At 40.0% G+C, this 17,487-nt stretch overlaps 1 protein-coding gene across 1 annotated transcript in view; it reads right to left on the bottom strand.

Annotated features, from left to right (window-relative positions):
- Axdnd1 (axonemal dynein light chain domain containing 1) overlaps positions 1 to 17,487 on the bottom strand; it is an 82,666-nt gene that overhangs the window by 18,569 nt on the left and 46,610 nt on the right. The window contains exons 17-18 of the mRNA XM_038348565.1: positions 15,534 to 15,627; positions 1,755 to 1,963 (exon numbers count right to left, since the gene is read on the bottom strand). Of these exons, the coding sequence (XP_038204493.1) occupies positions 1,755 to 1,963; positions 15,534 to 15,627 (303 nt within the window). The remainder of the gene's footprint in view (positions 1 to 1,754; positions 1,964 to 15,533; positions 15,628 to 17,487) is intronic.

The following is a 17,487-nucleotide window of genomic DNA, read 5'->3' as shown; positions in this document are numbered from 1 at the left end:
AAGAACAGATTCAACCTGAAAGTGCTCCAATTGTTTGAGTTACTTCCAAAACTACAAGTAAACACAGGCAGCTCTCAATTTAATCCACAGGTTATGATTTTCATGTCCCATATTTATTGATTTGAATCTTCTAAATCTTTTTTTTTGAAATGGTATCTCAGGTAGCCCAAACTAATCTTAGACTTAACTATATAGTTAGGCTGGCCTTGGACTCCTGATTCTCCTGCTTCTGTCTCCTAAATGCTGGGATTAAAGGTGTGCACCACTAAATCCACATTTTGTTGTTGTTGTTTGGTTGAATTGTTTGGTTTTGATTTTGTGAGAGAAGGTCTCTCCATGTAGCCCTAAACAACTCTAAGGCCATTCCCGAGGCCTCTCAGCCTTAGTGCTTTCCCCTCCCCTGGAAACCTAACAACTACACATGCACAAACTGGAATGTTGGGGATTTTCCATTTCCCTGTGTCCTTGTTCTCCAGATAGAACTCAGTTATTGGAATTGGGACAAGATAACCCTTAGATGTTGACTCAGTTCCTGATGTGTTGACTCAGTCCCTGAAATAGGGTCACAATGACCCACAGATGTTTCTCCTTACCCCGCCTGATCTAGCAATGGCTCTCCCGCCCTGGCTCAGTCCAGTAGCCTTTTGAATAAGCCAATTATAATAGTTGAAAAATAACCCCCGGGTTCCCCCCTTATTTCCTCTTCTATTTCTATAAAAATAGCCTGCTACAGCTATTCAGAGTCCTTCTCCTCTCGAGGCTGAAGGGCCCTATCGCAGCAATAAATAAAAATCCTCATGCATTTACATCAACTGCGGTGTGAGAGTGGTCTTTTGGGGCAACTCCTCCTTGGTGATTGGACTTGAGGGTCCAACAGCCCTAGCTGTCCTAGAGCTCACTATTAGACCAAAGATCTGCCTGGCTCTGCCTCCTAAGTACTGGGATTAAAGGCGTGAGCCATCACACTCAGCTCAGGTTTTTGCTTTTTTGTTTGTTTTTGCTTTTCAGTTTTATAAAAGATAATTGATTAGTATTTAGTGAAACACAAAGTTATATATTCAATTTTTCATGGAATTCGAAATATCTTGTTTTATTCTGCTTTCTCTCTATATATGCCATGTGTGTGTGAAAGAGGGGAGGGAAAGAGGGGGAACAGAGAGGAAGAGAGAGTCTTGCTAAACTTGGAGCTTACTGTTTTGCTAGACTAGACTGGCCAACAGGTTTCAGGAATCTATCTCTGCTTCTCCCAAGCCCAGCACTATGGACAGATAATGCTTGTCTTTTATGTAGGTGCTGGTGATAGGCCCCAGGTTCTCATGCTTACATGGCAAGCACTTTGCCTACTGAGCCATCTTCGAAGTCCCAAGACTACAAGTGTCTTAAATGTTTCCCAGGACATAAGGTGAAAGATATATCTTATTTATGCATGTAAGCCAGTCCCTTTTAAAAACTGACACTTGGGTCTGCATAGCACACTCCCTATCCTCCCTTTGCCAGTACTGTTTCCAAAAGAATCCTTCACTGCCACTGGGCACAGTGTTGAAGCAAGATGGAAACCTGAACTAGAATTTCTTTCTTTTTCTGAGACAGGATTTCATTACATAGCCAGCCTAGCCTTTACTCACAACCCTCCTGCCTCAGTCTAGTATTTCCTTCAAGGCCTTAACATATACCTCTTGTTCCTGCACTGTTTGTTCTACCTGCCATGCATTAAGCTTCAAGTAGACAACAATGCAGAAAACAGCAGGTGTCACCTGTATAAGTAGGCAGAGTAGCGTGCCAAACGCTTGGCCAGTGAAACTGCATCCAACTCTAATTCTGCGACTCCTATTTCACGTTCCTCTTTGGTCTCTAGTTCTTCCTCCTCCATCTTTGGGAGAGTCGCTTGGTCAGAAAAGTCAGGAAGCATTACGGTCAGCAAATTTATCATCCACTGGATCATAGCTATATGCAATTCATCCATCTGTTAAAATGGTTACAATCCAAATAGCCATTTTAAAACACAAAAGCTACATCACATCTAATTTAAACATTAAAGTTAATAAATGAGAAAGGGGCTGGGGAAGACAACTCAGCCTTTACAGGACTTACAGGTAAAAGAGTTCAAATAAATGCTGGATGGGCATGCCTGCAAGCCCGTAACCCCATATCTGGAAAACAGAGACAGGGGATTCCCCAGAGCAAGCAGGCTAGCAAGACTAGCCATATAGATCTGCTCTAAATTTTGTTGAGAGACCTTGCCTCAATGAATAAGGTAGAAGAGCCACTGAGGAAGATATTTGGCATCAGTCTCAGGACTTCACACACATACTCACACGTACCAGCACACACATATGCATGAGACACACATACACACACACCACTCACATACACATGAAAAGAAGACAAAAAATGAGGAATGGTCTTACCTATGTTCCATTTTCAGCAAATCATAATTACTTAGCTACTGTAATCTTATTTTTTCACTATCTTGTTGCTGTGGGACAATGGTCTGTAGCCTGTCATTTGTATTTTAATAATCAGTAGCCAGGCAGGTAGTATAGGTGGGACAACCAGACAGGAAGTAGAAGAGGGAAATGAGAACAGGAAAATTCTGGAAAGAGGCAAGCTTGGTCAGCTGTCCTGATCCAGCCACAGAACAAGCAAGATGTGACTACCTAGCTGAAAAAGGTACCAAGCCACATGGCTAACAAAGACAAGTATAATAGGCTAATATAAGTTGTAAGAATAATAAGAAGCCTGAGCTAGTGGGCCAATCAGTTTATAACTAATGTAGACCTCTGTGTGATTTCTTTGAGACTTAATGATTGCAGGAACCAGGAAAGACAGGGGAAAAACAAAACAAAACAAAAAACACAAAAAACAAAAAAACAAAACAAAACAAAAAACTCAGGCAACAAATGTCACCCAATGTGGGGCAACTGCATCCACATAAAGCCTGAGAGAGCTTGGGAAGAGAAAAGAATAGAGTTAAACATGGATTCTTAATAGCACCATTTTCTTAGGTGGGCTTTGTTTGCTAGAGGCAAATGCATCTCATTTAAGAGAGGCTGACTCAGCTTTAGTTGCAAAGCCTTGTAGCTCTTTTAGGAGGTTCTGCCATAAAACACTTAAGTGATTTTGATGAAAAGCTGACTGCATGCTTTTTGGTTTTCAGCTGTAGCAGGAAAAAGCTGTGCTGTTTAAAAATGCCTGCTTTCTGGGCTATCCTGCCAGCACAAACTCTGACTCTTTCAGGCAGGAGGTTCAGCTACAGAGCATTTAAGTGTGGTTTATGAGCACACTGCTGCAGCTTGCTTGCTGGCAGGGACCTTGAAACACCATAGAGTTGTGCAATAAACATGGCTCCAGCCGGTACCTCTGCCATGAGGCTGGAATCTCAGCAAGCTAAGGATTGGGCTGGATCCAGTTGTCAAAGCCATGGTTTTAATCCTCTCCATATTGCTTAGCAAATTAAAGACTCATGTGGTCAGAAAAAGAGAGAGATACAGTAAAGATAGATTCAAAGACAAAGGAAACCTCTAAATGGTTTACAGTGTGTTTAAATGTTTATATATATATATATATATATATATATATATATAAACACACACTATATATATATATAGGCTTTTTTAAGTATAAAGTCCTTAAAAGAAAAAAGAAAACAAGAGAGTAGTGGGTGTGGTGGCACACACCTTTAATCCCAGCACTTGGGAGGCAGAGGCAGGTGGATCTCTGTGAGTTCAAGGACAGCCTGGTCTACAGAGGGAGTTCCAGGACAGCCAAAGATACACAGAGAACTTGTCTCAAAAAGCCAAAAATTAAAATAAAAATAAAAGAAATAGAAGTTAAAATAAAGCCACATAAAGATAAAAAATACACATAGAGTCTGGATACTGTATGTTATTATGCTGTCTTTGAATTGTTTGAATGCTAAGGAAGGATAAATAGCTGTTAAAAGATATTTGCTTATAAATGCTGCTGAATCCAAGATAGGTATTTTAAGAATACCTTGACTTCAAAATTGAAGTCAAAGGATATGTTATTAGGGGCTGGAGAGATGTCTCAGAGGTTAAGAGCACTGATTGCTCTTTCAGAGGTCCTGAGTTCAATACCCAGCAACCACATGGTGGCTCACAGACATCTGTAATGAGATCTTCTGGCCAGCAAGCATACAGATAGACAGAACACTATATACATAATAAATAAATAAATCTTTTTTTAAAAAGATATGTTACTTTGGAGAAGAGGTTTTGCTTTTGTTTCCACAGAAAATGAGAAGCTATGAATTTATTCTGAGTTAAAAAAAATCAGGTTTGAGCAAGGAAGACCACCTGAGAAATCTCCAGTAGGAACAGATGGCCCAGATGTCAGAGTTCTACATCCTAAACAGATTCAAGATGCTGCCTGAGATGATCAAGTCTCACAGGATACTCCAGTCAAGACTTAATCATAATTCTAAATTTTTTAAGGTCCCCATAAGCTTATCAGTGACCCCAACCAGCAGGAAGTAGCCTGGAAAACTATGCCCATATTTCCCAAAAATGGACTATGGATATTTTCCTTTGTTTAGAATGTTGGTTACAAGTTGTTATGGATAATGGTCAGGAGAAAAGCCAAACAGGATATTAGATTCAGAGTTCTTTTTTTTTCTTTTTTCTTTTTTTGGTTTTTCGAGACAGGGTTTCTCTGCAGCTTTTTTAGAGCCTGTCCTGGAACTAGCTCTTGTAGACCAGGCTGGCCTCGAACTCACAGAGATCCGCCTGCCTCTGCCTACTGAGTGCTGGGATTAAAGGCATGCGCCACCACTGCCCAGCTCAGAGTTCTTTTTTTAAAAAATAAAAAGAGGAAGTGGTGTGGGACAATGGTCTGTAGCCTGTCAATTGTATTTTAATAAAATGGTGATTGGTCAGTAACCAGTCAGGTAGTATAGGTGGAACAACCAGACAGGAAGTAGAGGAGGGAAATGAGAACAGAAGAATTCTGGGAATAGGCAAACTTGGTCAGCTGTCCTGATCCAGCCACAGAACAAGCAAGATGTGACGTCCTTGCCGAAAAAGGTACCAAGCCACATGGCTAACAAAGACAAGTATAATGGGCTAATATAAGTTGTAAGGGTAATAAGAAGCCTGAGCTAGTGGGCCAGTTTATAACTAATATAGACTTCTGTGTGATTTCTTTGGGACTTAAGGATTGCAGGAACTGGGCAGGACAGAAAAACCTCGGACAACATCTTGTGTTAAATTGGTTTTTGCTTCTTCTGCTTGACCAAGGATGTTGTCACTAAAGTTCAAGTTGCCAAAGTGCCCAAAGCACTCTAGTGCTCTACAAATACCTCACAAGGACCCCCACAGGATCTTTAATGGATGGGAATAATGCTTGGGATGTCTGCTATATGTAGCATGAACTCGGCAACCCACAGGATGTATAATGGATGGAAATAGTGGTTGGGATATCTGCTATATGTAGCATGAACTTGGCAGCCCATTTTCCTCATCAGACACATATGTTTTGTGTCATTGTTTTGATGACATTGTTTCTTTTCAAAGTTTGTTGTTGATGTTGCGTAGAAAGTCAACATAAAACAAGAATGAGAATAGTGATGTGTAGGAGGCAGAGGTCCTTGTGCTCACACATAAGCACTAGGGGAACCTAGAATGTTAGCACACAGGGCTGTTCCTTAAAGGGGAGGAATTCAAGACCTGCTATCGACCTAGAAGGCTGGGAGCAGACATGCATTCTAGCCTGATGATCTTTGCACTATCTGTGTGACCAGAGACCACACTGGACCCTTCCCCAGACCCTCATCATAAGCTTGTTTATTTCAGTTCATCTATAGAACCTATCTTTATGGAAGGTGCCATGGCACTTTACAAAAAGTTTTGATAGTCACATCCAACTTTTATTTAGCTTACTTTGTTCTTTAAAGAGATTTACTTATACTTTATTGGCACACAGGACCAAGTTAATTATCACCAGAAAAGATTTCATCAGTTTGTGCTGTGTTGAAATATGCCTAAAATAAACCAGTCAGGATTAGACTCCTGAGGTTTGAACCAATACTGGCTACTTAGTTTTATTGAACCCGACTGTCTTCTTGCTTCCTGCAGATCTTTACTTTGCTGGCTGTGGAGATCACAGAGCCCCCAGCAGTGATGCCCCCTCTGGGTCAAGCACATGCATCATGTTAGGGAATCATTTTAATCAAACAAAAACAAAGGGGACAGGGAAGATGGCACAACAGTTAAGAGTATGTGCTGTTCATGCAGAGAATCCAAATTCAGTTCCTAGCACCCATGTCAGGTGACTGACAATCTCCTATGGCTCTAGTTTAGAGAATCCAATGCTGCTGAATTCTACCAGCACCCACAAACCTGTGCAGAGAGATATAGACAGACAGGGATATAAAACAAAAATAAATCTTTTGTGGGGGTTGAGACAGGGTTTCACTGTGTAGCCCTGGTCATCCTGGAACTCTCTCTATAGAACAGGATGACCTTGAGCTCACAGAGATTCACCTGCCTCTGCTTTCCAAGTGCTGGGATTAAAGGCATGCACTACTACCACCAGCTAGAATGAATCTTTTAAAATGAAAGGTATTTTGCTTACAAAATATGCATACTATTTTTCTAAAACATTACTTGTTAGGACAGCAAGTGTTTTAAAAAGTGTGTAAATCTACCTACATAGTATTCTTAATTGTCAGGTGTTTCTTTTGGCTTCCAAATTTGGCAATACTGAGTTGCAAAGATGATGTGTGATGTCCTTCTACATGTGTTGCTTTTATTGGTTATGAATAAAGCTGCTGTGACCTATGACAAGGCAGAATATAGCTGGGCTGGAAGAGATAAAGAACGAAAGTAGGCAAAGTCAGAGAGATGCCATGTAGCTGCCAAAGGAGACAGACACCAGATCCTTACCAGTAAGCCACAGCCTTGTGCCTAAACACAGATGAATAGAAATGGGTTAATTGAAGATCTAAGAATTAGTTAATAAGAATCCTGAGCTAATAGGTCAAGCAGTGTTGTAATTAATAGAGTTTCTGAGTGATTATTTGGGTCTAGGCAGCTGAGAAATAAACGAGAAGCCTCCACTTACAAGGCCCCACCATCTGGGGAATGGATCCACATAAGACCTAAAAAAGCTTAAGAAAAAATAGAGAGGGGGGGGGGGGAGAGGGAGGGAGGAAGAGAGAGAGAGAGAGAGAGAGAGAGAGAGAGAGAGAGAGAGAGAGAGAGAGAGAGAGAGAGAGAGAGAGAGCCAGACAGTGGTGGCACATACCTTTAATCCCAGCACTCAGGAGGCAGAGGCAGGCAGATGTCTGTGAGTTTGAGGCCAGCCTGGCCTAAAAGAGCTAGTTCCAGGACAGGTACCAAAGCTACACAGAGAAACCCTGTCTAAAAAGCAAAAAGACAACAACCAAAGAAACAAAAAAAGAAAGAAAAAGAAAAAAAGAGGGTTTCTAGAACCACAAAAATGGGATCAATTGCAGTTTCTTGGTAGCCACATTTTTCAGACAGACTCTGTTTGCTGATAGTGAACAGAGGCATGGCTCCTTTAAGAGAAGGCTTCCTGACTCAACATTAGCAGCAAAAACTGTATGACTTCTTTAAGAGACAGCTTCATGGTTCATGATGGAGCACAAACTCTGACTCTTTCAGTAGGCCCTGCTCTTAAATGGGGTTTGTGAGCTGCATGCTACTCGTTGCTTAATGGTGATATAGACCTGCTGCATCTCTGGAGCTGGAGCTGGTGCTGTAAGAATGCCTCGCAGAAGTGGTGAACATACCTCTACCATGTTGGACAGGGTAGAGCCAACAGGCAGAACCCAGAGTTGGTCCTAGCCATGCCTACTTAACATTTTTAAAAATGCGCTCCTGGTCAAAAAATGATTACAGATATGCAATAAAGACAGATTCAGATGAAAAAGACCTCTAAATGGGTCACAGTGTTGTACATGGGCTTATGAAAGAGAAGAAAGAGTACAGAAAGTCATAGATTAAAGGGGTAAGATAATTAAATATTAAAAATAAGGCACATAAAGATGAAATATACACAGAGAGTCTGAATTATGTATATTATTGTATTTTCTTTGAATTTTTTTTACTATGAATGAACTAAGTACAGAGAGACACTTCATTGTACAGGCTGCTAAGCTAAAATAACATATATATTTTAAAGGTATCTTGACTTCAAATTTTGAGTCTAAGGATATATTGCTTTGGAAAAGAGATTCTGCTTTTGTTTCCACAGAGGATGGGAACCTGTGGTTTGATGTAACAAGTTCTCCCAAAAGGTCTCCATGAAGCCTAAAAATAATTTTCCCAACAAACAACAGGAAATAGTTTGGAAAAAATATGCCCAAATTCCCAAAATGATTAACTATAAATGTTTGCTTTCATTTAAAGGGAGGGTATGATATAGAGATGAATATTTTGCATTGGTATGGTTCTTAGTCTATTGATGTAAATTTAAGGTCTATTTTGTTACATTTTGTATATCTATTTCTGCTCTTATTTAAGGTATTGTGTTTGTGCAGCTCATTTAAAATGTAATGTATAGTTAAGAAATTCAGATTAATAGTCATCTGTAATAATCAAACTTGTAATGATGTTAGTTAGGTTTTCTAAATATACAAAGATATTTCAGTTAGGTAGATAATCTTCAACACTTCAAAGATCTACAGAATATGGGACTTAAAATGTTTTAAGAACTTAGACTTTTCTTGACAGTGAGACATGTCTGCTTCTGGAAGCACCAATTACTTCAGAGAGGTTGACAGGCATTGAATAAACTCCTTATGGAATTTGCCTTCAATGTGACAAGGCTAGTCATTTGGGCAAGAAACTCTCTTGCCTGGATTGCTTTATGGTATGCTATATGAACTGGACACACAGGACCCACAGAAAAGTGATTGCTGATCTTTCCAAAAGATGGGATTCCTTCAGGGTTCCTGCTTCACAGAAGAAACTGCCAGATATTCTGCAGAACACAGAAGAAAGAAACTGATGAACTTTGCCATTACAAGGCAAAAAAAAAACCTTCAAATTTCCTGTTTCATGGAAAAGTCTGCTGGATACTATGGGCCTGTAGGCTGAAGATGGATGCCCTAATGTTACAGAAGAACTTTGGGTGACTGTCTAAGCAGCAAAATGTCTCTGTCAATTCCAGAGTTTTGGAAGTTGCTCACAGTGCACCTCCTGTTTACTTAGGTAGTATTATATCCTTTTGGAGTCTCTGAAGAGTTGAAGACTGATAGATATAGTTTTCCTTAGTTATTATAAAAGATAAATTAGACATGAAACTTTATAGACTCACAAAGAAATATCGTAACTGTAATTCTTGTTAAAGTTAAAACCTTCCTTTTATTTAGACAGAAAAGGAGGGATGATGTGGGATGTCCTTCTGTATGTATTGCTTTTATTGGTTAATGAATAAGCTACTTTGGCCTATGGTAGGGCAGAATAAAGCTGGGCTGCTAGAGATGCAGAGAGAGAATAGGCAGAGCCAGAGAGATGCTATGGAGCCTCTAAAGGAGACAGACACCAGATGCTTACTAGTAAGCCACAACCTCGTGCTGACACACAGATTAATAGAAATGGGTTAATTTAAGATGTAAGAATTAGTTAATAAGAGGCCTGAGCTAATAAGCCAAGTAGTGTTGTAATTAATATAGTTTCTTTGTGATTATTTGGATCTGGCCAACAGGAAAACAAAGCAGACTCTCTGTTTACACAAAGTGCATTGTGAACAAAGTCTGAGAACCTCTGTATCACATAGTCCTGGTGGAGGCTGAGTCTCAAAAATAGGAAGCAAGGAACTGTCTAAGGTGCACAGCCAAGGCAACATACTCCTCAAATACCTGCTTCTTGCTTTGTTTACCAAGTTCCCAGTTTTCTCTAGGCTTACATAGCATCTATCTGAACTCTACTTTCTTTTTTTAAAAGATTTATTTATTTATTATGTATACAGTATTCTCAGTATTATGTCTGTGTATATGCCTGCAGGCCACAAGAGGGCACCAGATCTTATTACAGATGGTTGTGAACCACCATGTGGTTGCTGGGAATTGAACTCAGGACCTTTGGAAGAGCAGGCAGTGCTCTTAACTGCTGAGCCATCTCTCCAGCTCCCCTCTACTTTCTTTTTTAAAGATTTATTTTATTTTTATTTGTGTGTGTGTGTGTGTGTGTGTGTGTGTATAAACATGCATGTGCACAGAGGTGCGAGGTGCCCTAGGAGGCCAGAAGCCATCTTTGGACACGCCCTCCATTTGGAGTTATAGGCCATTGTGAGCTGACCAAAATAGGTACTTGGAATTAAATTCTGATCCTCTGCAAAAGACGCAAGCTCTCTTAGCCACTGAGCCATCTCCCCAGCTTCTAAGATTTTAGTTTCCACTGACATTAGGTTGTCCCCTTTCCTAAGATGCTATAGTACTTTCTAAATATCTCTACTATTATTCACTTATACTTCTATCTTCTCAATTGACCTGGATGTCTCTTTGAGGCATAAACCATTGTGTTTATCCCTTAATACCTTAAAGTCTTTAGCAGGGAGTAAGTAGGTACTCCATGCTTGTTGAATGAATAAAAAGCAAATACATCACTCACGGAGGCAGAGAAAGGAGATTCCTGTGAGTTTGAGGTCAGCCTGATGTAGAGAGTGAGTTCCAGGACAGCCAGAGATACACAGAGAAACCTTGTTTCAAAAAAAAATATTAAGTACATAAAGCATTATGCCTTCCTTTCAGTAAGAGGGAGAGGTTGTGAATGACCTAAAGCAGTGTTGGTTAATGTGTATTTCACACTTAAATTAATGCATCAAGACAAGTGGTGATCTTGCCCGAGGAAGAGTTAAGTGAAGCGGCGAAGATTGGAAATAACCAAAAATAGTCCTTTTATAATTACTCAATTTTAATACAAGGGGAGATAAGGGAACTTACAGAACCAAGGGTCCAGCGGAGCCGAAGGTGAGCGCGGGGCAGCGCAAAAGAATGGGGCGCCTTCCGGCTCCCCAATCCTATTTAAGGGGAATGCTACCCCGCTGGAGCAGCCACGCCCCTGAACGCAGGGATTGGGCCAGCTGCCCCAACAGTTAAGAGAATGCTCCCTCTCTTACCCCATTCCATCTGCTCCCACCATTCCTAACAGTTCTGTCACATGCCAATCGCCTGGGTTATCCTGCCATGGAAATAACTCATTTTTGCTTACCTAAAACATCAATCCATCCTTGAACCTTCCTTTGAAATCAACATAAATAGATACTATTTTCTTCATTTCCAAGTTATATGATAGACATTAAATGGCAGAATCAAGGTCATGCAATTAACCATGGTGAATTTAAAATTAAAACAGAAAGCCAAAAGATTATCATTTATTTCCATGATTTTTAACAAATAGAAAACGAATATTATCATTGTTATATTGAAACAGATTGGCTGCAATTCTGATTCAGAGCTCTCAAGGCAGAGGTCACTGAAGAGTGTTTCTCTTTTATAAACCATGTTGTGGAATATTAGTTTAAGATTGTTACATTTGTGTATCCTGTGGACTATTTGTTTAATGGTGTAAAGTTGCATTGCATTATTTTATGTTGCATTTACTTAACTCTGTGAAGTTGTGTTACTTTGCCTGTCTAAGACACCTGATTGGTGTAATAAAGAGTTGAATGGCCAATAGCAGGACAGGAGAGCAATAGACAGGGGTGGCAGGCAGAGAAAATAAATAGGAGTTGAAATCTAGGCTCTGAAAGAGGAAGGGGGAGGGAGGGAAGTGACGAAGGAGGGGAGATGCCAGGGGCCAGTCACACCCAGCCACACTACCCAGCCATGGAAGCTAAGAAGGGAAGAAAAATAAATGAAGAAAGGTAAAAAGTGTAGAGGCAAAATGTAGTTAAAGAGAAACCAGATAATTTAAGTTAGAAAATATGGTTAGAAACAAGCCAAGCTAAGGCTTGGCATTCATAAATAAGAATAAGTCTCTGTGCATTTATTTGGAACTGGGGTGGCAGACCCCCAATGTGAAAAAAAAATCCACTACAGAACCAACTTGTTCCAGGTTACAACTCTTCAAGGGCAGTGGCTACTTAGGGACTTAGCTGATAGTTTAAAAAGTAAAAGGACGTGAGTTTTGTGCATGGTGATAGACACGGATCTACTTTCATCATCTTCTACAGGTTGACATCCAGTTATGCCAGCACCATTTGTTGAAGATGCTCCCTTCCTTCTATTGAGTACTTTTAGCTCCTTATCAAAAATCAGGTGGTGTCATAGGTTTGTGGGTAAAGATCCGGGTCTTCTATTCAATTCCATTGGTCGACTTCTCTATTTTTATGCCAATACCAAGCTGTTTTCAATACTGTAGTTCTGTAATAGAGTTTGAAGTCAGGGATGGTAATACCTCCAGAAGTTCCTTTATTGTATAAGATTGTTTTGGCTATCCTGGGTTTCTTGTTTTTCCATATAAAGTTGATTATTGTCCTCTCAAGATCTGTGAAGAATTTTGATGGGACCTTGATGGGGATTGCATTGAATCTATAGACTGCTTTTGGTAGAATTGTCATTTTTACTTTGTTGATCCTCCCAATCCTTCCATTTTCTGGTATCCTCTTCAATTTCTTTCTTTAAAGACTTAAAGTTCTTGTCAAATAGATCTTTCACTTCCTTGGTTATAAAATATCCCCAAGATATTTTATGCTATTTGTGGCTATCGTGAGGGTGCTCCCACCCACCGAGATGGTGGGGCTGATCTAATCGGAGCTCACCAAGGCCAGCTGAACTGGGACTGAAAAAGCACGGAATAAAACCGGACTCCCTGAACATGGCGGACAATGAGGGCTGCTGAGAAGCCAAGGACAATGGCACCTGATTTGGCTCCTACTACACATTCTGGCTCTGTGGGGGCCTAGCCTGATTGGATGCTCACCTTCCTAGACCTGGATGGAGGGGGGAGGAACTTGGACTTCCCACAGGGCGGGGAACCCTTACTGCTCTTCGGAAAGGAGAGTGGAGGGGGGAGGGAGACAGAAATTTTTAATAAAAGGAAAAAAAGTAAAAGGAAGAGAGGGAGGGAAGGAGGAAGGGAGAGAAAGAAGGAAGCAGGATGGGGTGGGGCAGGCCTGAAATGTTAGCAGTCTGAAGACTATAGATATAGTAGGATCAGGAGCTAGAGGCAAGCCTGGGCTACATAATGAACTAAAGGCCAGCCTGTGCTATGTAACAAGACCCCGATTCAAAAATAATAATAGTTAATTACCTCATTTTTAAAAGAATACTTAATTTGCCCCTTCAGAATGTAAGTGAGAGCTTGGTGCACATGCAAGGTCTCGGTTTAGTTCCCAGCATGGAAAAACAAAATTGCGTTTTGTGTGTGTGTGTGTGTGTGTGTGTGTGTGTGTGTGTAGTGTAGTGTAGTGTAGTGTAATAGCAAGTAAATGAAATATGCTAAAGAGAACTTATTTTGTTAATCCACAGCTGTTTGCAACTCCATCTCAGTGTGAATTGGTTGGTGGAAAGAATCATATATCAATAGATCAGCCTTACTTATTTACATGTATGTGTTATGTGTGTGTATTAAGAGAAGGTCTTACTTTGTAGCCCAGGCTTTCCTGGAACCCACTGCGTAGCACAGGTTGGTGGGGATTTTTTGTTTTTGTTTTTGTTCATGATGATGATGATGGTTAATGCTTTTTTAAAAATATTTATTTTTTATTTATTATGTATACAACATTCAGTCTGTGTGTATGCTTGAAGGCCAGAAGAGGGCACCAGACCTCATTACAGATGGTTGTGAGTCACCATGTGGTTGCTGGGAATTGAACTCAGGACCTTTGGAAGAGCAGGCAATGCTCTTAACCGCTGAGCCATCATCTCTCCAGTCCCACAGGTTGGTTTTGAACTGATAATGATCATCTTCCTATCTGAGCTTTCCAAGTGCCAGGACTACCACACCCCTCTGAGTTACTTCTTTACACAACAGCCTGGAAGTGACTTTCTAATCTGTTATAAAGTCTTACAAATAGAAATTGATTCAACGAACTGAGAAGCGTTCATAAACTGCAGAAACGCTACTCTGGCTACTGTTTGCATGAAGAACAAATGTACATGGTGGCAGGTGGAAAAGAACCCACTGCATAGTTCACAGACTCAGAAATGAGCGCCATCATGTAACAAATACAGCTAATTATGAGCATCACTTCAGATCTGTGTCTGTGAGCTGTGGTGTCTGCCAAAAGGCATCAAAGTAAGCTAAGCTCTGGAGCGACTCCCAGAGGCTTTATGGTGAACCTACAGTTAAAACGCTTAAGAAGCAGGGCTGGAGAAACCCTCTGATTTCATCAGTGTTTTGAACCATTTCAAAATTATTTTAAAATATTGAGTTTTTAAAAAATCTCTTTTGACTTTGTATATGTTTTATAACAGAAAGCATTTTAATAATTCAGATGTGCAAATTAGTAACAAGTTAGAAATAACTTTTTCTTCAATTTTTCTTACTAAGAGAATTACAGAATAAAGCACTTGCTGCACAAGTCTGAAGACCAGACAGAGTTCAAAATCCTGGTAGAACCTGGGTAGGCACAGTGACCTGCTTGTGCCCCAGTAATCAGAAGAAACAGGATCCCCAGGGCAAGCTGGCTAGTTAGACTAGCTGAGTTAGTGACTGAATCCTTGAGGCCCTGGTTCTGTGAGAGAATACTCCTCAGCAAACAGAAACTAAGGAAGACATCGACTATCAACCTGTGACCTCTACACACATGCTCATATATATACTTGCAAACATGCATACACACATACACACAGGCACATACCACACACATGGGAAAGAAAGAAAGAAAGAAAGAAAGAAAGAAAGAAAGAAAGAAAGAAAGAAAGAAAGAAAGAAGGAAGGAAGGAAGGAAGGAAGAGAAAGGAAAAAAAGAGAAAGGAAAGAAAAACAAAGAAAGAAAAAAAGAAAAGAAAAGAAAAAGTTTACAGACAAATGTTGCAGACAGGCATAGAGCAAATGGAACAAAAGGGAAAAGGGACAATAGCCAAAACTGGCAGTGGGGAAACGGAATAGAAAGTGTAGCTGATGGACAGAAAGACAAACTCCCCCACTTCCCGAAGGCATTATCAGTCTCTCCCATCTCCTCCGTGGACTAACTACACGACAATATCTCAGTGTTAATAAAGGAGCACATAAGGGCATTTCCAAGTGCTCCTATACAAAGGGTGAATTCTAGAATACAAAGGAAATAAATACATGACTCCATGGATCTAAACTCCTAACAGTAAATCAAACACTTTTTGAAGAGGGTTGCTATAGCAATGTCATGAGATTCTAACAGTGCTAGAATGTTCTTCCTTGTGTCACAAGACAAATATTGAGTCCTACCATGTGACGCCCACTCGGATAATTTTTTAAATTCTCCACTGAATAATTTGAATAATTATTATATAAGCTTCCAGTTTGCACTTCCAACTGTCTACTTCAGCAGGGCCCTGTTTTTCCTTAAAGAAAATCCCCCAACCAAAGCACAATCGAACCCCGCAAAGTCATACAAATACATACATGTCGAAGAAGTTCAATGTTACCATTGGTGATTTCATTGTTTATCTTCAAAAGCCATTGTTGAATCATATCAAATATATGTCCTTGGAGTGTCCTGTAGGGAAAAAAGCAGGCAAAATAAACACAAGAAACATGAGTCGAATATACAAGTCACCATCAGAGAGACAAAAGAGGGACATAGTAAGTGTGGGTATTGAGAAGATTTAAGAACTTAGGCAAAAATGACTCAAAGCCTTGAGTTCCTGATAGGTTGGTTAGGTTGAGACAACCATCCTAACTACAAGAGACAGATGTCAACTAGCATGATGCCCTTGGGACACTGTACAGTCTACCTGCAAAATTCTGTCTCCACTGTAAACACACATGCTGTTCACTCCTGGGCTAGGAGGACCTTCTTGTGGAATGTTAATTAACCTTAAAAATCCTCTCAGCGATTGGCTTCTGGCATGACTGTGCAGAGTCAGCACAGCCCACACCCCAATGAAAACAATAAGTTAACTTTGAAAAACTAAACTATTGAAAGCTTCCAGAAATGATAAAAAAGAAAAAAATTTCAAAAAACAATGCTGAAAATGACATAAGTTTATGGAAAAATAATAATTAACAGAAAGTTCAACAATTTCCAAGCACAATAGTCACGGAGATTTGTTAACAGAGACATCAAAGTGAAAATGCCAGAAGTCTCCAGGATGAAGACACTGCTTCACAAAGCAAACCTCAACTTATTCAAAAGCCAAAGTTACATAACTGAATGAAATTACAGTCAACAAATGGAAGGAACTGGGAAACTCAAACATGTGAAATTTAAATGACAAATGGGTCAGCAAATATTAATTCAAGATTAATCATCAGGTACTTTGAGGTTAATGCAAGTAAGGAGACACCATAGTGTAACTCAGACATCCTTAGATGGGAATTGATAGCTTCAAATATTAAACAAGGGTCTCAAGTCCATGACCTAACGGTTCACCTTAAGACCATGGGAAGGGCTGAGAGGGTTCCCTAAGTGACAGACAGAATGTGTGGTTAATGTGTGCCACACTATGGATGGAGGAGGTGGTGAAGCACTAAAAACAATAAAATAAAAAGCAAGATGAAGGAAATCATAGTTGTAATAAAAATCAATACCCTGGAGCACAGAAAGACTCTGGAGAAAATCAATTAAAATGAAAGGAAGTTCTTTGAAAGTTAAAGCTTTCTATTGCTGTAATAAAACATCATGACCAAAAGCAACTTGAGGAGAAAAGTTTATTTCAGCTCTGGAGGCAGAAACTGAAGCAGAGGCCACTGGCTTGCTTCCTTGGGCCATGTCAATCATTAATCAAGAAAATGCATTATACAGACTTGCTACAGGCCAATCTTATGGAGGCATTTTCTCAATTGAGAGTCCCTCTTCCAAAATGACTCCATTTCATGTCACCTGACATAAAATTAACCAACACTAGATATTTATCTAGAATTGGCAAGAAAAGCTGAGGTGGGGTCCAATGACCGCATTCAGAAATGAGAGAAGGGACACAGTGTTGACTTGGGAACAAAGAAGTGGGCTATGGCTGTAGCTCAGATGTGGTTTGAATGTGTCCCTTAGTGGTCACTGTATCAAAAGCTAGTTCACTTGGGTACGGAGGCACTTACTGCAGTGTTTACTTGCTGTTCTCATTATAAACAGTTCGCATGAAAGGAAGGTTGCCTGCAAAATAATCACTGTTAAATGTAGGCCCACATCAAAATACACGTTAGGAGGAGCCATTAATAGTATTGTGTGCATTGATTAACATTAGTTACATTTGGGAAGTTTCTTTTTTTTTTTCCTTCCCAAATGTAACTACATTTAACTGTGAGCTTGTGTTCTAATTTCCTTGATCTCTCTGTGGAGAAGGAAAGCATATTAGTGGTTGATTAGGGCCATAGGAGGGGGATGGGGTATAGGCTAGGTGGGTTATATGGTTTGACT

Source organism: Arvicola amphibius, chromosome 12, assembly GCF_903992535.2.
Source record: "Arvicola amphibius chromosome 12, mArvAmp1.2, whole genome shotgun sequence".
Classification (NCBI taxonomy): Eukaryota; Metazoa; Chordata; class Mammalia; order Rodentia; family Cricetidae; genus Arvicola; species Arvicola amphibius.
Note: the sequence above shows the minus strand (reverse complement) of the source record. Positions and strands in the feature narration are given on the sequence as shown.